Here is a 22,892-nt window from a genome sequence, read left to right on the forward strand (position 1 = left end):
GAAGGATGAGGGGTGACTTGTTAGAGGTTTATAAGATGATCAGGGGAATAGATAGAGTAGACAATCAGAGACTTTTTCCCTGGGTACAACAGTGTGTTACAAGGGGACATAAATTTAAGGTGAAGGGTGGAAGGTATAGGGGGGATGTCAGGGGTAGGTTCTTTACCCAGATAGTGGTGGGAGCATGGAATGCACTGCCTGTGGGAGTGGCAGAGTCAGAATCATTGGTGACCTTTAAGCGGCAATTGGATAGGTACATGGATAGGTGCTTAAGCTAGGACAAATGTTCGGCACAACATCGTGGGCCGAAGGGCTTGTGCTGTGCTGTATTATTCTATGTTCTATGTTCTAAACTGTTGATAAATGAGTCTTGCTGCAGTCACTCTGATAAACTTTGAAGCTTCTCTGAAGTGTGTCACATGCCTGGTGTGGTTTCCCTCAGCAGTCAGGATGGATTGTTTATGACAATATGTCAAAGAATTGTATTTACTGAAAGGTTTATGATGGTTGATGGACTGATACCAAAATAATCTTAACAACAAATGTTGCAAGGGACTGTTATTTAATAATCATGAGTGTAAAGGCCATGATTTGCACCTAATCTCACAAAAAATTACCTGCTTCAGTGTGGTTATAATTAATACAATGCATTAAAATGATCTACATTTCAACATGCAAAATAACTAGTAAAATGGTGCACAATAAAATGATTATATTATGAAAACTATGAAAGCTGCTTTGCATGCAGCAAACATGAACTGCTTTGGACTCAACTATTTGCTGCACATTTGAACTCCATATCAAGCAGGAATGCCTTTTTGAATATAACAAATGATTCTCTTCAGTAAAAGAAGCTAAAAATTAGAGAAAGTGATTTTGGTTTTATAATAGCATCTGAGTTTTAAACATGAGCTAAGTAACTCACTCCTGAAAGAGGCGAGTGATGGAATACTTCTACTTGCCTGAATGAGTTCAGTTCCAACAACATTTAAAAAGCTTGACACCGTCAAGGCCAAAGCAACCTGTTTGATTTCATCCTATCCATCACATTATTGTGTGTCCCCTCCACTACTAATCAAAGTGGCATCTGTGTATTCATCCGGACTCCTTTGATGGTACATATCAAATCCATGACCTCCACCACTTAGAGAGAAAAAGCTAGAAGACACCTGGGAACACAACTACCTGCACGATTCCCTCCAAGCCACATACCATCCTGACTTGGAAATATATTAGTTTTCCTTCACTGTCACTACTTCAAAATTCTGAAAGTCCCTTCCTAACACCACTATGTGTGTACCTACTTCCCAAGGACTGCAGCAGTTCAAAGAAAGTAGGTTGTTACCAGTTTGTCAAGGGCAACTAAGGATGCAACAAATATTTGCCTTGCCAGTGATCTGTACAATGTAGAAACAATAAAACAAAATGTGTATACGTTATCATGTGACACACATAAGTTATTATGCAACTTATAATGTGCACATGTCGTTGCAAACATGGATAGGTCTTTATAGTACATATACAGATCAGCCTACACCATGAGCCACGAACAAGGAAATTCTAGTTTTGTGAAGAGAGAAACAAGAAAAAATGTCTATTTATCAATTCAAGAAAATTCAGGGACTTGATTGTGGAAATTGGTTCAAGAAAGACCATTTTACACTTTACTAAGATGTTTCTAAGCCAATATAGTGCCTACAAGCGAGTTTGCCATATTTATTACAGTTAAGCCAATGGTGACAATGGGAATAACTCTTCTTTGCTCGCATTTAAACAGACTCAATATCACATTACCATTAATGGGATGTTACTGGACCGAGCAAGATCTGCTTCCCTTTCCAATCAGCTCCATCGATGCTCCTGATATCTTTGTCACCAAGTGTGGAACCAAAATATCTTTTAGAGTTGTAGAGTCATACAGCATGGAAATAGACCCTTCAGCCTAACTTGACCAGACATCCCAATCTGACCGCATATCATTTGCCAGCATTTGACCCATATCCCTTTTCAACCCTTCCTATTCATATATCCATCCAGGTGCCTTTTAAAAGTTGAAATTGTACCTGGCTCCACTACCTCCTCTGGCAGTTCATTCCATGTATGAGAACCACCCTCAGGTCTTTTTTAAATCTTTCCCCTCTCACCATAAACCTATGCCCTCTAGGTTTGGATTTTCCTCACCCTAAGAAAAACACCTTAGCTATTCACCCTATCCAAGTCCCTGATGATTTTATAAACCTCTATAAGGTCACCCCTCAGCTTCCAATGCACCAGGGAAAAAAGCCCCAGCCTATTCAGCTTCTCCCTATAACTCAAACCCTCCAGTCCTAGCAAGATCTGTGTAAATCTTTTCTATATCCTGTCAAGTTTAACAACATCCTTCCTATAGGAGGGAGACCAGAATTTAATGCAATATTTTAAAAGTGGACTCAACAATGTCCTGTATAACCCCAACATGAAATCCCAACTCCTATACTCAATGCTCTGACTAATGAAGGCAAGCATACCAAATGCCTTTTTCATCACCCTGTCTACCTGTAACTCCGCTTTCAAGGATCTATGCACCCCTGGATTGCTTTAACTTAAATGTGTCACCCAGAATTAAAAGAACAGAAGCAATTATCAGATTGCAGATTGAACACATGAAGAATCCTTACAGAACAGAACAAAGATTTTGAAATCAATGATTTAGGACATGGCCAGCCATTGACGATTAGCAGCACAGAGAAAATAAGTAAGTGGTATTTCAAGTACAAGAGTCAAGAGCCTAAGTTCTTATTGACCATAGTTTTGGGTAGGGCAGAGTTTGTGAGACTTGCAGGAGACCATTGCAAAAAAAAATGAACTACATGTCAGAAAAATCATAAAATGTGAGAAATGTGCAAGAAAGCAAACAACATCAGATGATCTAACACTTAGCATATGGTTCATTAAGTGTTATCGAGTCACCATGCCAGTCATAAATTTATAATAATTGCAAGCTTATATCTGCAACATTAAATTTGTTAGCTTCATCTGACTTGCATCGGAAGTTGATCAGTGAACTTAATGTTTGTTCACAGGAAGAGAATGTCAGTGAATGAGTCATTTCAGATACTTTTGTGGCTATATTTTTCTCTGCCACCTTGGTAACCTGATGGAGCGCACTGTTTGCTATTTTTGGAACCTGCCCAATCTTTGTTTTGTTGATTAAAACAAGAAGATCAGCTAGCTTCTGCCACAGATCCTGCTCCACCTAGAACACTTTACACACACAAACTTAAACCCAGCCCAACTGAATTTTCAAACACCATTGACAACTAGGCCCAAGGATTATTTAGTATCTTGCCCAATCAAACTTTTATTGGTGCAGCATCCAACAGGAAGTTAGAAAAATGTAGATGATTTCGCAAGACACATTTGAGAAAATGTAAGAGTACTTGGAACAGGAAAAGAGAGACTTTGCAAAGTGAGTAGCTGAAAGACACAGATATGAGCATTTCAGGTTTCATTACAAGTATGTGTTGAGTTACTTCATCTCAACTGTAATGTTTGCTGAAGAATGAATTGGCCAAATGCTGATTGGTTCATGATGAAACTTTCAGCCATTGCATTTTCTGCTTGTTGACATTTAGCAAGCCTTGCTGGATGTGTACATTTGAGTGTTGAAAAGTGATTCAGTTGAACTTGGTTATGATGTGTTTAAAAGGACTGCCATACCTATTATTATTACTCACATATGAAGAAGGGCTCATGCCCGAAACGTTGATTCTCCTGCTCCTTGGATGCTGCCTTACCTGCTGCGCTTTACCAGCAACACATTTTCAGCTTTAAATTAACCTTGTCAGACATGTTATAATATACCTCTGATACAGCTTGGACTTGAACCCAGAACCTTTGACTCACTATCTCGGCAACTGTACCACAAAATTGCCTCTCATGGAGTTGTACCCAAATACTTTCAATATTTTCATGGGATATGAGAGAACATTGACGGATAAATTTGATAAGATAAGAAAATCAACTGTTACCCAACAACAGGAACTCAAATTAAATACAGTTGAAATTGTGATCTGAACCATGCAGAGCCACTGCAAATATGAACAGGTATGTACCATAGCTTTGAGCACTAGAATACTAATGCACAATGTCACGAACTTGATTATTTGTACAATCCTCATTCAATTAACTTTCCAAATAGAAGCTCTGCTGAACTAGAAGGGTACTCAATGGAAACTACAGCAGCTTCCTGTAGCATGAAGAGAAATTGGGAATGATGTGATGACATGAAGCCTCATGAAATGGAAACACGGCAATTTTGAGAAAAAGATCTCGGTCCATTTCGGTTGCCTTAAATTATCCTGGTAGCCAAAACTGTGGTAATAGGGGGCTTTGGAACCTAAAGCTATTATTGTTATTCTTTACAGCAGCTAATACATCTGCACCAATAGCAACAGTACCACAAAAGCGAAATTAGTCTGAAGACAGAGATTAATTTACAAAGAAAGGATAATGTTACAAAATAAAGTTTGAATAAAATGCAAATACAAAATCAACAAGTTACATACAGTTGGTTAGTAATAATTTGGAGTTGATTTTTAGAATAAAAATCTTGAGTTGTACAACAATTTCAATTAAGCAGCTTGAATAACATATTAAAATAATATTTTAGTATGCAAAGGATATGAGTCATCTTATAGCTTGAATTACACAACTTTGGATAAACAACAATCAACAGTTAAGATGTTCAATAATTTCACAAGTTATGTATTTAATTTCTGCAAGTAAAAAGTACTAGTCTTGCCTGTAATATGTCTTGTTGATTCTTGCCAGAGTGGACTTTCATAAAATGAACAGTAATTCCTGTTGTTCTTAGTTACTTTTAAAAAGGACTTCCATTGAGCTCACAACTGCAATGAATTAGCTAACTCACACAACATTTCTGTATGATACTATTCATTAAGCAAACTCAAAATACAGAAATGAAACAGATAAAACACCAGACATTGCACTGCATGGCACTTCCACCTCAGTGAATGAAGATGATAGATCATATACCTTATTGTCACACGCAATTGGTTTCTTGCATTCCTCACAGGTATTAGAATAAAGGCTTTCGTAGCACTTCACACAATAAGCATTCTCTTCTCTAAGGATGTATTTCTTCCCAAAGAGGGACTCCTTGCAATAGTGACAGTCAAAGCGTTCTGTCATCGTGCTTTTTGGAAAGCTCTAAGCACCTAGAATGCAAAACAAGAGCAGAAAATTGAAGCAGTCCTGTTTATCTCTATGCATTGCAACACATCTACATTTGACTAAATTCAGCCATGGTAAGACAATAAAAAACATTTACAGATCAACAGCTCTCAGAGTGAAATCAGAAATGTAAATTGTGACAGATTGTCAGTCACTCACAGTTCCGGTAGTCAGTCAGAAGCTAAGGTGTTAGATCACCAGTCCCTAGAATTCATACAGTTTGAACTGCTGCACGTCTAATAACTGATGAGTGTTGTGTTGAAGCAATTGAGTGGCTGGCTGCCTAATAAAATCCTGTGTCGTTTTACCATATATGGATATAAAGCTAGAAAATCATTCTCTCTCTGAGCTTCACTACAGCTGGCAAAGCTGACCCTCCCTTCTTCATAGGTTTACTGTTATCCAGATTGCTTTCTTTAATTTTTCTTTATTAGTAAATCACCAGACTCATTTTAACAGAGAAACACAGCAGACCTTCACAAAGGGCTGGTAAACACTTCCCAAGATCATACATAAAAGTACATGATGATATCAATAGATTATTACGATTTAACTTAGAATCCCTAAAGTGTGGATGCAGACCATTCAGCCCCTATCCAATTCCTGTAATCCTACATTTTCCTTGGTTAAGCCACTCCAACCTACACATCTTTGAACTGTGCGAGGAAACCCTCACAGACAAAGGGAGGATGTGCAAACTCCACATAAGTAATCACCTGGGGTAGAATCAAACCCAGGCACAACAGTGCCAACCACTGATCCATCATGCCACCCCAACATTAGCTTCACATTTAGTGTGTGCAAATAAACCACCTTGTTCTGAATGTAGTCATTCAACTCATAAAGTTAGAGCATTGTTATAAAATAGTGTGAATTGAAGGGTGTTACAAATTGCAGAACTCGAGAATTTTTTTACTTCTGTGACAATTTTTTTTTCACTTCTGTGTGAATGGCCAAACAAGATTAGCATGCATCTATGTGAACAGCGATTATTATTACATGTCTCCAGAATGAAATCTTGTGTCCAACTATTGTAGTCACTTAAAGCATTTTCAATGTTACACGAGATACCCTGATACTTAACCAGTTGCCTAAGTAGATTGATCTTTACATTGGAATCAATCTGCATTTCTACTGTTAGATTTGGTTCTAGCACAAAATGGAAACTGTAAGAGGTTAAGGGTCTTTCAGAAATTGACACTGTATTAGTGTGCCCATGTAAATATTTGTTTATTAGTCCACAAAGGTTTGAGTCCAGTTCAATATAACATTAAATAGAACCACTAAAGGAGGAGATAGACATGACTGTGAGTTAAATGAACTAAGCCATTAACTCCTAAATTTTCAGTACTCAATGTAATAACCCAAACTTTAGTAGTCTTTGTGCTACAGTTGTATTCCTGGTTCTGGATGACAATCTAGGGTTCTCCTTCCAGCTAATAAGAATAATATTATTAATATGTTAGGACCCTATAAAAAAATTACTGTTATTGTTTCTTCAGCTGCTGTATCAAGCTTGCCTCGGAGAATATTAATTCATGTTGTGAGGATCTCTGCATTCAGGCATCAGCACGATCAGGCATTCCTGTTTGTTACATTGCTGCCCAGGAACTAATAAAAAATGGATTCATTTTTATTACATAACAGTGTTGAGACCCACTTAATACCATTAAGTCTCCTCTAGTCTAGTAGACTACAGATACCCAAGGGGGAGTTTCCCACTCACTGGGAGGGGGGCTAGTCTGAGATAATATGCTAAGGATAACACTGCTTTCCAATGCAGTCTCACCACAAGAGAAATTTCCCAGTGGTGACAACAGCAGTGGCTTGGGCAGCTGTGACAAAATACAGAGACCCACGATAACCAATCAAAAATTAATTTAAGAGCCATCCTTCTGGGTCACTGACATTTTGCCAGCAGCAGTGTGGACCCCTGCTGCATTTGGACAATGCCAACTGCATGGAGGAGACCATCTTACAGACTCTTGAAGGGACAATTCCAAGATCAAAAGAAGGGGGACTTGTGACATCAATGCTGCATTGCAGTCCTGATACCTTCGCTGAAGGGGCTCCCTCTGAATGCTGGGACCACATCCCTACTTGGCACTGGCAGAAAACCGATGTGTCTTCCTCCCTTCCAAGGATGACTCGAGATGAAAGCAGCTGCTTGTTAGCTTTGCTGCCTTACCAGTCGCCAATTGTTTCAGTGATCCCCTGATTAAGTCAAAAGCACAGAAAACCTGCTTACTATTTTAAATGGATGGCAACTCTCTCCTAAAAGACTATCACTTCATCCGCTCATGGATGCCTTAAAACCTGCAAACATCCCTGATGTTGGGCCTAACATTATGCCTTGACCCCTTCTGAGAAAATCCCAGCTCTTCCCTGCTGAAAAGTTCATTGGGTTTCAAAGGAAGGACTACCTGTTGTGTCTTCATGACATTAGGAAGTAAACCAGCAACCCAAAACTCCTGGACTATCAGTCTAGAACTCATGCGTCACATTGTGAAATGTTTGAATGTCATGAGCGGGTCTGTTTCTTATTTTGAAAATTGTTTACATTTTTGTGTTCTGGGCTCTCATGATTCTTTGTATTTCATTTTCAGTTTACTTTCTTTGTTTTATCTTTTATTGCTGAGGCTTTACACTTTTAGATTCCGACTGAGGTAATTCTTACTTTCTTCAATATCTGTTCTTTACAATCAAAGGATCATAAAATTAGATGCTGGTTGATTCTGCAATATTTCATAAGTCTTTTGTCAATACTGATAGCAGCAGGAACAATGTTGCATAGCATCAATGCGCTGATATCAGAGCAGCAAATGATGACTATGCACTTAAAACTTTAAGATGAATTCAGTTATATGCATTTTCCAAGCTTAGAATAATAATTGTAACTGATAAAATGACAACTGCTGCATTCCAGACAATTAATAAGCAGTGGCAAAATGATAAAGTCACAGTGCTAGTAATCCAGAGACCTAGTGAATATTCCAGAGACATGGATTCAAATCCACCAAAGCAGCTGATGAAATTTAATTTATAACTCAGGGATGGAAAGCCCTCAGTAATGGTGACCATGAACTACCATTCAGTGTTATAAAACCCATCTTGTTCACTCATGCCTTTAGCCACCCAGTTCAAGGTCACTTAGGGAGCAATAATAAATTTTGTTAATATACACATCCTGTGAAAGAATAAAAGAGAAATAAGTCTTTATTGGAGCTGTTGCAGATTTGAAACATTGACAGTGACTGACTTTCTGGTAGAATATTTAAATATGTAATGACATAACTGATAAAGGATACCGTAAATTCCACTTTCTAATAATCGTAAAGTTGACATTATGCACATTGCAGAAGTAAAGACTACAGGAAAATTTTCCACTGATTATCCAGTGCAGGGAGATCTGAAATCATAGTTATCATTAGTCAAATGAAACACTATTAGGAATTGCATAAAGTGCTCCCATAAAGAGAAGAGAAAACCGTAGAATCACTAAGTTATTACATTGCAGAAGTAGGCCATTCAGCCCATTTATCTGCATTACCTCACTGAGCATTTTGGCTTAATGTCAATTTCCTGCCTTTCTCTGCAATATTAGACATTATCTAAACAGAAACAACCATTTAACGTCCTCTTGAATACCCCAATTGAATCTGCCTCCCGACAGATGCATCCCAGACCCTAATAATTTGCTCCGCGAAAAAGATTTGTCCCATTTCACATTTGTTAAATCTATGCCTTCTAGTTCTCAATCTCTTACATGCCAAAACAATTTCTCCCTCCCTATTTTAACCAGCGCCCTTATGATTTTGAAAACCTCTATCAAGCTCCTGTTAGATTTCTCCTCTTCAAGGAAAACAGTCCCTCTTGTCCATTCTATCCATCTCCCATCTTGCATTCAATTGCTCAAATACGCCCAAAGCTATCATGTCACATCCTGCATTTAGGTGAGGATGTTCAATTTACTGCCTGCAGTTATGGCAGAGAGCTGTACCCTACAGATATGAACAGAATTAAAATAGTATGAAGGAGGAATTAGGACAGGAAGTGTTGGGTAAGGAGGCAAAACCATGCTAAAACAATGTTGATGGGATGGGAGAATAGGAGGAGAATTCCAAAAAGGCACTGCTGAGACCACCATTATTTTATTTTTATTTTTATTATTTTTGGTTTAGAACTGTGAACTGTGATCTGAGAGTGAACATGACCTTTGGATTGTAAGCAGCAGCTTGTGTTTTTTTCAAACAAATTGATATTTGTTTATGAGGCAAGGTGATTTATTTATTTATTTATTGTCACATGTATTTTGTTACAAAATACAGTCAAAAGTGTTGTGGTGTGTTGCTATTCTCCTGCACCATCTTTAGACACAGAAAAATAAACCAAAACATAGAACTTAAAGGCAGAAAAATAAAGAAATTTTTAAAAAAGCATCTAACTTTACAGTCCTTTTTGTTAAATGCTCCACTTTGGGCCATGGACCAAGACCCTTCACTATGCAGCCACGAATGGAATGAAAGTTAACATCCTTCAGTGCCATCTCACTTTCATTGACACCCTCAAAGTATTCGATCGATGTTTCAGTTCTGGAGATGCATCATACTCAAACAGATGGCATTTGTTTGAATGTTAATAGGAAGGCGTATGCCGAGAGAATGTTAGGAAAAAAAGAAAGGTAAAACAATGCTTTCACAGGTTTTGAGCTGTTTGTTTTTGTTAGAAAGATTGTGGCTGTCATAGCTATAGAATATAGGCTTGGTTGCTCTGGTTGTTCTCCCATTAACAACTTAACAAAAGTTTGGAGAATAGAATCTCAGTTATGAGAATTAAGTGAATATTCCTCGCAGCCTGCTCAAAACTACTTGGAAACTGATGTCTTCAGGAACCAGCAAGATACAAACACATATATTATGATTCGTAAAGTCTGCTTCAGTGAACTGGCCAGTTACACCTCTCGAAGTTTTCTTTTGATTTATCCCTTAACTGCGTCTGTTTGTCGGTGTGTCTTTGTGAGAGTGGGGGCTAAAATCAAAGAAGATTGAGTTTAAATCATGGATTACCATGTAGTTTAACTTTACTCTGCTAAAGGTACTGTATTATTAATAAATTGTTAATTAAATTGTTCAAGTGGGAAAGAGTTGGACCCATTAAGACCAGTGTGACAATTTGTGCATGGAACCACAGGATGCAGGTAGGGTTCTAAATGAATACTTTGGTTCGGTGTTCACTGCTGAGAGGGATGATTTAGATATAGAAATTGGGATAGGGACTGTGATATACTTAAAGGAATTAGCATGGACAAAGAGGATGTTTTGACTTTTGGCAGGCTTAAAAGCAGATAAATCTCTATAGTTGCATTAAATATATCCTAAGCTATTGAGTGAGGCAAGGGAGGAAGTAGAAGAGCACTGGTGATAATTTTCAATTCCTCTCTGCCCACAGAAGAGGTACCAGAGGACAGCTAATGTGGTGTTGTTATTCAAGAAGGGAGGAAGAGATAAACCAGGAAACTGAGGCTAGTCAGTCTAACCTAATGGAGAAACTATTGGAAGCAATTCTGAGGGACAGAATTAAGCTGCACTTGGACAGGCAATGATTAATCAAGAAGTGACAGTACGGTTTTGTTAAGGCAGGTCATGTCTGACTAACTTGACTGAATTTTTCGAAGACGTAAGGAAGTGTGTAGATGAGGGCATTTGACATAATCTACTTGGAAGTCAGCAAGGCTTTTGATAAGGTCCCACATGAGAGGCTGATAACAAAGGAAAGAGCTCAAGGGACCCAAGGGACATTAGGCAAATTGGAACCAGAATTGGTGTGTGGCAGGTAGCAGAGGATGGTCAAGGGCTGATTTTGTGACTGGAAGCCCTTGTTTTTTATGCCTATATGAATTATTTAGGTGTGAAAGTAGGAGGGTTGGTAAGTAATTCCATGGATGATACAAAAATTGGTAGGATGGTAAATAGTGAGGAGGATAGTCTAACATTATAGGAGGATATCGATGGGCTGGTCAAATGGACTGATGGATGGCAAATGTAATTCAGTCCAAATAAACGTGAGGTAGGACAAAAAAGGCAAGGGGATAGACAGTGAACAGGAGGACCCTTGGAAGTACCAAGGATCAGAGAGGCCTTGATGAGTACATCCACCAGTCTGTTAAGATAGCAGGATAAAGTAATTAAGAAGGCACATGGTTTGTATGCCCTTAGTAGTTAAAGCATAGAGTTTATGCTGGAACTGTATAAAACATTGACTAGGCCACAGCTAGAGTATTTTGTGTAGTTCTGGAATCCACATTATAGGAGGGGTGTGATTGCACTGGAGAGAGTGCAGAGGAAATTTATCAGGACATTACCTGGGCTTGAGAGTTTTAGTCATGAAGAGGGATTGGACAGATTGAGATTGTTTTTCTTGGAACAATGGAGACTGATGGGTTCATGATTGAAATGTATAAAATTATGCAGAGCATATACAGGGTATACATGAAGGAACTTTTCTCCTTGGTACAGCAATGACCATGGAGTATATGTGTAAGATAAGGTGTAGAACTTTTAGACGGGATGTTAAGAAAATATTTTTCACCCAGAAGATGGTGGAAATCTAGAACTCGTTGCCTGTAAGGTTGGTAGGGGCAGAAATTCTCATAACACTTTAGAAGTACAAACAACCTTGGTTATCTGAATGTCAATTATCTGAATTTCGGATTATTTGAACAAGATCTTAAAGTCCTGTAAAAACGTTATCCGTTATTCAAAAAATCAGTTTTCTGAACAAACAGTTATCCGAACAAAATACTCCTGCCCGTCTCATTGAATAATCGAGGTTGTTCTGTATTTAGATGTATACTTGTGATGCCAAAGCATACAAGGCTATAGGCCAAGTGCTAGGAAATGGGATTAGAATAGTTAGCTGGTTGTTTTTGACCGACACAAACTTGATGACACGGAGGGTCTCTCTCTCTCTGTGCTGTAGACTTCTGTGACTCTATGAAATCCTGCATTTATGCCAGATTATTCTGGGGTCGACTTGAAAAATTGATAAGAGGACTTCAGGAAACCAGGACAGCAATTGTTTATTTCATACGTAGATAAGGAGAGAAAACCTTTAAATGTAAAACTTATTCTCTTAAATTACAAAACACTTTCAAGCTTTATACAGATTACAACATACACATTACAGTGCTTACACTTCAGTTTATATGTACCTCACATTACCTTTGTTTTCCCACAGTCTTCCATAGGCATTTTCTATTCTTCACTCAAAGCACCTGATCGTGTAGGTTCTGCACTACTTGTTTTGACAGTTAGAATATCTCATTTGTCATTAATTTTTTCTGTACTAGCTTTGATTATTATTGATTACATGGCTAAAGCTTTAACCCTTAATCAACCCATTTAGTGACCTCCTCCAAAAAATTAACTAAATTAGTCAGACATGATGTATCTTTCACAAATTTATGCTGACTCCGTTTGATTATTCTATATAATTGTTACATGGGTACTCACGCATCATCTAGTTTATAGGGATTGATTAATGCTTTAAGCACATAAGACAAACTATACTGCCTTGACTAACTTCCTGATCAATAAATCTGGTCTAGCTACATAAACCATGGGAGCTTTAAGTGAAGAGCCACATAGGTATAAACTCATAAATTAAGGCTGAATTTCTATTTTCAATAATTTGCAAAATTGTCAAACAGCCAAGACTAAGAACTCCTGAGGTGAATGTTAAACACTGTTAAATTTGTATTTCAACAGAGTCTAAGTTCACACTTTTAGTGAGACCTTCAGTTAAACCCATTCCCCTGACTAATACTAGCTTCCAATATATATAAAACAATTGACAATTAATTAATGCTTAATTAATATTTCCCTCATCTCTTCCCTCATTGCATTAGGTGTGGCATTTCTAAAAAATTCATTTGTGGGATGCAAGCATTGCTGCTGGGCCAGCTGTTATTACCCATTCCTAGTTGTCCTTGAGAAGATGATGGTGAGCTGCGTTCTTGAAAGAAATCCATTTGGTGCCATTACAGAAGGAAGTCTGCCATCCTTACCCAGTCCAGACTGCATATGACTTCAAAACAACAGGAATGTGAGTGGCACTTAACTGTCCTCTGAAGCCCCATATGTACCAAATCACTCAGAAAATTTGAAAAAGAATAATACCACATTTTGCCAGGTAAAACCACTTACCTGTCATTGACCTAGGTATTGAAAACGGCAATGGCATATCTTGACCATGCAAAATCCTCCTTTACTAACAGGAGGGCTTGTGGCTCACACACAGACTAATCAAACAACATGCCACTGAATCATATCTTACAGCCACTGTCCTAGAGATCACCATATTCATCTTTGGATCTGTCCTGTCTTAATGGAAGGACAACCTAACAGAGGTAATGGAATAATAATATTCCATTGGAACAGAGTGATCTTGGTAGTCTACAACACTGACTCTGGTCCCTATTAAATCACATCAGGTCAAACATAGACAAAGAAAGCTCCTGATACTTTCCACCTATAGCATTGCTCAGTTAATAGGTTAGTATTTATCCATATTAAAAACAATTTTTTAGAAGCACTGAGTATGACATGAGTACAGAAAGTACTCTGAGTTGGAGATATCAATGTCCAGCACCAAGAGAGGCCAAGACCTGCCTGCAGAGTGCTCTGGAGTATATGGTAAAGCAATTGACAAAAGAGACAAAAGAGCAGGTTTGTTCTGCTTGCCATCGGAAAGCACGATCTTCCCTCAGCCTACTGCCAATCTAATAACCAACTCAGCTGTACCTAACAACCAGCTGTCACCCCACCTCTGGCTCAGATCTGGTTTGTCAAAATGGGTATCCATGAGATACAGTGGGCCATAAGCAGCAGCAGAATTGAATTCAGCCACAAACTGTGACTTCATGCCCAGTACTTGCCTCACTTTGCCATTACAAGCAATCTAGGTCAAAAAAACAGATTCACTGAGGAGTGAAAGTGAGCATGCTGGAAGCAGTACCAGACACTCCTAAAAATGAGGTACCAATATTGCAAAGTTATGACACAGGACTAATTGCATCCCAAACAGCAGAAGCAACATGTGATAGACAATGTTAAGCAATTCCATAACTACTAGATCAAATGACAGCTTTACAGCATTTGACAGAAACACTCACATTTCATGAAAACTTAATAAGTGAGTCAAGCTGATTAATAGAAAAAGAAACTCAATAATTCTTCTCCAAGTTAGGAAAAATGTCTTTTAAGTCTCTTTTAAATTACAGCTCTGTTGTCATTTAATGGTTCTAATGTAATCAAGCCCAACCTGTTTCTCTCTGGAGAACTAGAGAACCAGCTCAAACTTGGCAACACCATCAGCAAGTGTAAGCACTGACACCCAATACATTGCAGTTCTTGATACTTCATGCTGTTATAAAATCATTTTGAGTTAAAGCACTCAGTAAAATAAATGGGATTTCACTTTGTAACACATAACTTTGAGATCCTGAGATATGACATGATTAACTTTATAAAAACCAGAATCACGGAACCATGGGTTCTTAGGTGCAAATCCAGAAGTATCAGCAAATTACCAAAAGCACAGTAGGTCAGGTGCAATTATTATAAGAATTGTGCTTTTACATACTTCTCAAACCTGACAGTCTCAATAATGAGGCTTAAACAGAGTAAAAACAAAACTGACATATTGTGGCTGTACAGGACATTCGTTAGGCTGCTTTTGGAATATTGTGTGTAATTCTGGTCTCCTTCCTATCAGAAGGATGTTGTGAAATTTGAAAGGGTTCAGAAAAGAGTTTCAAGGATGTTGCCAAGGTTGGAGGATTTGAGCTATAGGGAAAGGCTGAATAGGTTAGGGCTGTTTTCCCTGGACCGTCGGAGGCTGAGGGGTGACCTTGTAGACGTATATAAAATCATGAGGGGCATGGATAGGGTAAATAAACAAGGTTTTTTCCCTGAGGTGGAGGAGTCCAGAACTAGAGGGCATAGGTTTAGGGTGAGAATGGAAAGATATAAAAGAAACCTAAGGGGCAACTTTTTCACATAGAGGGTGGTGTGTGTATGGAAGGGGCTGACAGAGGAAGTGGTTGGAGGCTAGTACAATTGTAACATTTAAAAGACATCTGGATGGGTATATGAACAGGAAGGGTTTGGAGGGATATAGGCCGGATGCTGGCAGGTGGGACTAGATTGGGTTGGGATAACTGGCCAGCATGGACGAGTTGGACCGAAGGGTCTGTACATCTCTATGACTCAAAGTATGCAACAGGTAAGAATAAAAATTGATCGAAGTATTTCCTTATTTAAATGTAAACAACCTCTAATTCAGTGGATTGGGCATTTTGTTAGATCTCGTGTAAGAAATGTTCCAACAAAAATTGGCATGGAAGAAAATACAGACAGGAACGATGAGGCTCATTTAGTTTGGGATCATGGTTGGCATGGACTGCTTGGATGGAAAGGTTTGTTGTCTCTGTGCTTAATGACTGTATGTGTAGTCCTTGTGCATTCCAAACGAAGCTGATATCCAGCACCAGAAATATACTTATGAGACAAAGCATTCTAGCAATGAGAATAGCAGCGTGGCTGAACTTTATGCACAATGTAGGTTGAAGTATACAACAAGAAATATTGGATGTTTGTGATAATGAGATCGCAATAATCATTGGTGATTTTAATCTTCATACAAACTGGGTAAATTGGATTAACAATGGCAGCCGGTCCACCTTTTTCCACAGCTTACGATTCTCCACCACTGTGGTTGACAAGTCTTTAGCCACGTGTGACACACCTCTTGCGCTTCTGCCCTCACCCCTTCTCTTCCCTCGCACAAGACAAATAGGATCCCCTGGTCTTCATTTATCAACCCATTAGCATCTGCAACCAAAGGATTGTTACCTGCTATTTCTACAACCTCCAGCAGTAATTTGGTGATAGTACCTTCTGTAAATTTGGCTATAGTACCTTCTATCCCTGCTTGCGAGCCACTAATATAGATTGCAAATAGTTAGAGCCCAAAGACCAATCCTGTGGTACCTGACATTTGCCAGCCAGAAAAAGACCCATTTATTCCAAACCTCTGCTTTCTGTTGGTTGGCCAATCCTTGATCTAAGCTAATAAAAAACTTAGCCATATGTGTGATCTTATTTACTAACCTTTTGTACCCACCTTATTAAATGCTTTCTTCAAGTCCAGATATAGCACATCTACAGGAACCTGATTATCCACTTCCCTTATTACACATTTGAAGAACTCTAGTAAATTAATTAAACATAATTTATTGTGCATAAGATCAAGCTGACTCTAATGGATTGTGTTTTGACTCTCCAAATATCCTGATATTACATTTTGATAGTAGATTCCAATGATTTCCCAATAGATGTTATAATGGTCATAGTCTCCTAATTTCTGCCTCCCTCCCTTTTCACATAAGGGTATTATATAGCACTCTGCCAATCTGACGGAGCCTTTCTGCATCCTCAGAATTTTTGAATCTTATAACCAATGGATCCACTATCTCTGCTGCCATTCTTTTAAGACCCTAGGATGTAGGCCATCAAGCTGTGGAGATTTGTCTGCCTTCAATTCCAATAGTTTGCTCAATTCCTTTTTCCCAGTGATAATTATTGTTTTAAGTTTCTCCCATTCTAAGACCTCTGTATTACCTGGTACTCTTGGGATGGACTAGTGTCCTCCACCGTGAAAACTGAGGCAAAGTACTGATTTAGTGTTTCTGACAGTTCTGTGTTATTTATTGCTTGAGCAGGTTTGAGGGGCAGAATGGTCCAGCCTTGCTCTTAATTTTTGTGTTGCTAGTTGGCATTAGAAGTGCTGTCTGTTGCTGGAACTCTGTAGTTCCAAATTAATTGTGGCATCAGAGAATAACAATTTAATATAGAGAAGTTTTTAAGCTGTGCCAAGGTTCTCACCTTTCCAATTCATGATCTAATTAGTGTTTTTCATAGTTAATTCTCTTTGTTACAAAGGAAAATATCCTGGAAAAACAGAAAGTCATTTGATAATGACTTCATTAAAGCTTTCATTAAAACAAAAGGGCGAATTGCACCCCATGCATCCCTTAGTGAAATGAGGTAATTCCCTGGGAGCTACAGCATTCCATGCTGATATCAGTGGCTTCTTTGCAATGAGATGAATGCTGTGAAATGTACTGTTATGTACTAATACAGGGTACAATCTAATTCTGGTTTGAACTTTCCATATCCCCAAAGGATTTGTGTTTCACAACTAAAAGGACAGCGTGCCAATAACAACAGGTGCCAATTCTGCGTACTGAGAGTGCCCACTGCCTCCTGGTGGTCTAAACATACATGGCATGACAAAATGATAATTGATAATATTATAGGAGTAACCAAGGGGATCTTATCTCAGTTAATCCTACATATTTGTATAATGGTTGAATGCCTTAAATACAGAAAAGATTTTTATCATAATTGTTTATTTTATGTCCTTCTCTAATTTTAAGTTTTATTTTCCTGCTATGTAATTACTTCTAGTCAGCATGTATGATTTTTTTGCATGTCTATGGTCATCTCAAACTTCATGAAATTATTTAAGACTTGCAAAATATACATTTTTTTTTGTCCCTAACTTCAAAATGGAAATTTGGAAAAACAGAACAGATAGTTTGAGAAAGTAAGAATTGAAAATAATAAACTAAAGGCACAAAGTCAAAATTTGATATCTCCTTTTTAATTACATTCTAAATCATCCATTTTGCATTTTAGGTTCAACGTTATCTCTTTGCCGAAAGCAATCTGGAGTCAAAAGTCTGTGTGTTAGTGTCACACACTAGGAAGAAAGCATATAGATTGAAAAGGGCTGTGCTAAGGAGAGTCCTGAAGTGTTGGAGAGGTTTTAATTCAATCATTACCTGTTTGTTCAGGTAGGTTGTTAAAGATCCTTCAACACTATTCAAAGAAGATCAAGAAGTCTATCAATCCTCAATCAACACCGCCAAAAATGCAAATTCACTGATAATGTACTTAACTGATGTTTAATTTACATGATGAATCAAAATACCTGTTCTGTTTATTTACCTTTCAACTCTTATAACACTGAAAGGTATTTATGTAGAATGCATTGAGATGATTGAACAACATAGTAAGGCACTATGTAGGTAAGTATAAGAATTTCATCATTATTTTCTTCAAATTAAATTGAATTAACTGTATGACATGTACTATTAGTGTTTGCTTTCATATCATGATACTTGAGATTTACAAAACCTACATGACCAAGGAGACATTCAAGAGCACCTGCTTGCAGTTAAAGGTTAAGTCAGTTATTTCAGTAATACCTCTTCAGCAATGCATCCTGTTTCAACAAATAAATTCAGAAATAAATTAGTTGGAAAAAAAAGCACAAAGTGAAAAGGATATAAATGGCCATTTAAAATTTTTGACCTTTAAAGAATGGATCTAAGCAGAGATGTTTAGGTTTTAAACTAAAGATTAAGAGGTGTTTTTAAATTGTAGAAAGAAGTAACTGAATTAAATATTAAATTGTTAGAGCTATAGAAAAATATGTGTCTTATTAATTTGGGAAGCTTTCAATTCATACATTGTGATATGGAAACAATAAGTAATAATAAAGAAATAGCGCTAATCATTCTATTGATTAAAAAATATGATATACTTACACTAATATATTTATCATGCTAATTCTAAGGTGCAGGAGTATATCCGGATGGACAAACCAAGCTTGGGACAGCTGGTTCAAAGGTTCAATGGAAAAGCCCATTGTTTAATCCTTCCTGCTACAGCACATCAAGGAACGGGAGACCTTGTAAAGCCCCAGAGATTATTTGACGTGAAATGTAAATTAGCACTGTATATAAGACCTGTAATGGTGAATGAATGTTATGTGCTGTATTAAAAAAAAGTCAGAATCACTCGACACCAGGTTATGGTCCAACAGGTTTATTTCAAATCACAAGCTTTCAGAGCAACTCCACCTGATGAAGGAACAGTGTTGTGAAAGCTTGTGATTTGAAATAAACCTGTTGGACTATAGCCTGATGCCATGTGACGTCTGACCTTGTCCACCCTCGTCTAACACCGGCATCTCCACATCTTAAAAGAAAATGAAATGGTAACTTAGTTTTCCTTCATGGATGCTGCCAGACTTGCTGAATATTTCAGGCATTTTTCATTTCTATTATTATGTTGTCAACAGTCTTAATAGAAATATCAAACAAACAACAATGAGATGAACAATAAATTAATCTGATTATTGTGTCACAGTCATACTTTTGCGAAACAAGTGAAAGTGGTTCCTGTGAAGAGGCAGTATGTGACTATATAATTCATCGTGATAACGGGTCATGCAGATTCAGCTATTGGACTGGAATGAGTAAACTGGTTTCAGTTCTGAAGGCAGTTATAGATGTCTATGTTCTTGCTCTTATTGACCTGGGATATGACATCTTATGGTTGAGCTCACTGCTGGCAATGTCTAGACTAGCATGTTATGAATGGTTACTTTTGCAAGTCATCTAAATGCTGCTCTTAGCTATGGAAACAAATCTCAGCACCAGAGATTTAGGATAAAAAACTGAAAGGGAACTAAGTTATAGAAAATATTACAAAAATACTAGAGATGAGGTATCTAATGATAAGAATGCACCACTATAACTTCAAATCAATGATAATTGGGATTAAGTTATTGAAACATTGAAAATATTTCATGAGTTGCTTTAAATTAATTTGTAGTAAATTGATGTAAATATGCAGACTTAACATGTTGCACAATAGTCACTGAAAACTGAGTGTTATATATAAAACACTTTTTGTTGTTACTTACTATGGACCATCACCTCAGCTACAATGAAGAGTCTTATACAGGGTGAAAAATTATAGGAAAACTTTTCTGGATTAAATTTCATAAATGCTCCGATGTTGGACTAATTATGAGGAGAAATCAGTTAGAGATCTATTTACATTACCAAATTTCAAACTACCCTGTAACTATTTAATGCTTCTGCTTAATTATCTTGTTAATTGAATCACATCAGGGAGCAGAAGTAGCGGTTTGTTCTATTTAAAAGGGTGATTGAAGAAAAAGCAATGACTGGATAAAATAATTATAATAGAAAAGAAAAGTAGAAAAATTGGAAAGACACCAGTCCTTACCTCAAAGTTGACTGCAGCTATGTTCACTTCCAAGCAAATGAATGGTTGAATAAGACAAATGGAAAGACCTATTGCTTTTTTTGCCTGTCAAAGCTTCGTATTTGCTAGATGACACCAGCAATTAAACAGATAGCAAGTCTTTTGCCAGTCTATAAATACAGTATATTTCAAGCAACTGCTGTCCAGTAGAGATAAGAACTACCATTGCTATGCACAACATCCTACCTTTTAAGGTATCAGAAATTTAACAACATGTGGCCTGCAATGGAAAATCTGCACAAGTAGAAAATGTAACTACTTATCCGGTCACGTCAAGGACAAACTAAAATGGGAACAAATCATGGTTAAACTCAATTAAAACTTTTCTTATTTCTGTAACTTTATTGTTAAATAAGCAACTGAATATTTTACAAAAGAAACCCAATGCCTGAGATTTAGATTCATAAATACAAAATGATTCCAGATTGTGAAACACTCTTAAGAAGCCCTACAGGTGACCTTCAGGCTGATTGTCTTAATCTCTAATCAGTAAAGCAGCACAGTCATAACTATGATCAGATTTAACAATTGTCTGACAGTATGATCACAACAACAAAATATTATTAAGATTCAGCAGAGACGATATTAAGAAACCATCACAGTGACCAGAAAAGAAGGAACTTTGGCTATTCATTTTAATAGGTCTAAACTTACCTAACATTTCTAGCTGCATATTATCTATTCATTATTATGTAGTTTGTGATATACTAGACTAGTATTTAAGATATCCATGTTAATACTCCACAAGTGTTGCTTCAAATCCTCGCACAATAAATTGCCATGTTGAAATTAAGTACTAAATCATGATTTGTTTTTCATTCCTGGCTGGGCTATCATTCATTGCCTTGAACTGATTGACTTGTTAGGGCCATTTCAGAAGGCAGTTAACAGTCAACCACATTGCTGTGGGCCTGGAGTCACATATGACCAGCAGGTCAGGCAGCATCCAAGGACAGGAGAATCGACATTTCGGGCATAAGCCCTTCTTTTCTGAAGAAGGGCTTATGCCCGAAACATCGATTCTCCTGCTCTTTGGATGCTGTCTGACCTGCTGCACTTTTCCGGCAACACATTTTCAGCTCTGATCTCCAGCATCTGCAGTCCTTACTTTCTCCTAGTCACATATGACCAGACCAGGTAAGGATGGCAGATTTTGTACCCTAAAGAATGTTAGTGAACCAAGATGTATTTTACAACAATTGATAATGTTTACATCATTATGTGTTGATACTATGGCTTTAAGAGATGTATTTTGGTCCTGGTTTTCATTATGACGAAAGGCTGAGACAGAGGTACCAAGCAGGCTGCTAAAAGCAATAAAGTAATCAGCTTGTGAAGCCTGAGGGATTTTTTAAAAGTTGCAACAATAGAAGCAGCCTGAATGGGTGGGGTCAAGCTCCCATAGAACCAGGATTTTAGTTTTATCTTTCAGTAGTTGCTGGAATCTTGAAGCAGGGTGTGAAAGTCTATATTCCCCTCTCTGTTACAACTAAAAGCTGGGGTTCTCTTCCTGCTGCCAGAATTGCATTGTGAGACAATCTATTTTATTGAATTTGCTTTCACAAAGGGTGTGTTTACAGTATGTGACTAATTTGGAACAGTTAATCAGTAGTAGTTAATATATATTATTTTGTTAAGCGTTTCAATAGCGTTACAGTTAAGCAAATTCATTCCTTTTATTTTTATTTTGTTTGTATTTTAACTGTAGTATAAAAATAAAGTGTGTTTTGTTTAAAGTCGAGTAGTTTGACCAATTGAATTGCATCTGGAATAAAACACCTTACACTTACCTTTAAAGTAAGAACAAGTTAGGGTCAAGGCTATCTTATTGAAATATTTCAAGGGGTTCGGGCCTGGTTTATAACAAATTGGAAGGCCTTGTCAGGATCAAAATCTCTAATTCCATGTTGGGTTCAGGATTATTGCGCTCAAAGGCAGTTAGTGTTGATGTTCTGTTTTCAAGTGTTGCATTCAGTTGGTTTAAATAGGATGTGTCTTCTGTAGTAAATGCTCTTTCAGTCACTAAGAGTTTCCTGGGGGCAGAAGAAAGTGAAAAGGCAAATTTTTTAAAATTGGCTGACAAGCTGGAGTTAACTACAATAAAGACAATCCAGACAGAACAGTCAGCATCAACTGAACTCTGGCTGTTAGTGGTTAAATTGTCTCTTATTAGAAAGGTAATGCTTAGCATTTCTGTGGCATGAATGTTACTTGCCACTTGTCAGCCTAAGCCTGGATATTGAGCTGAAAATGTGTTGCTGGAAAAGCGCAGGTCAGGCAGCATCCAGGGAACAGAAGAATCGACGTTTCGGGCATAAGCCCTTCTTCAGGCTTGAAGAAGGGCTTATGCCCGAAACGTCGATTCTCCTGTTCCCTGGATGCTGCCTGACCTGCTGCGCTTTTCCAGCAACACATTTTCAGCTCTGATCGCCAGCATCTGTAGACCTCACT

The 22,892-nt window shown here is 37.7% G+C and overlaps 1 protein-coding gene across 3 annotated transcripts in view; it reads right to left on the bottom strand.

The window, feature by feature from the left end:
• The window catches only part of fhl2a (four and a half LIM domains 2a), a 48,116-nt gene extending 27,575 nt beyond the window's left edge, over positions 1-20,541 (bottom strand). The window contains exons 1-2 of one of the 3 annotated variants that reach the window (XM_043691752.1): positions 20,403-20,541; positions 5,038-5,219 (exon numbers count right to left, since the gene is read on the bottom strand). In XM_043691752.1, the coding sequence (XP_043547687.1) occupies positions 5,038-5,193 (156 nt within the window). In that variant the 5' untranslated portion in view covers positions 5,194-5,219; positions 20,403-20,541. Of the gene's footprint in view, positions 1-5,037; positions 5,220-5,394; positions 5,493-20,402 lie in introns of those variants that run through there. The other 2 variants (XM_043691753.1, XM_043691754.1) reach the window with 2 other exon arrangements.
• Between the last annotated feature and the right edge of the window lie 2,351 nt (positions 20,542-22,892).

This window comes from Chiloscyllium plagiosum, chromosome 6 (genome assembly GCF_004010195.1).
Source record: "Chiloscyllium plagiosum isolate BGI_BamShark_2017 chromosome 6, ASM401019v2, whole genome shotgun sequence".
NCBI classification, from domain to species: Eukaryota; Metazoa; Chordata; class Chondrichthyes; order Orectolobiformes; family Hemiscylliidae; genus Chiloscyllium; species Chiloscyllium plagiosum.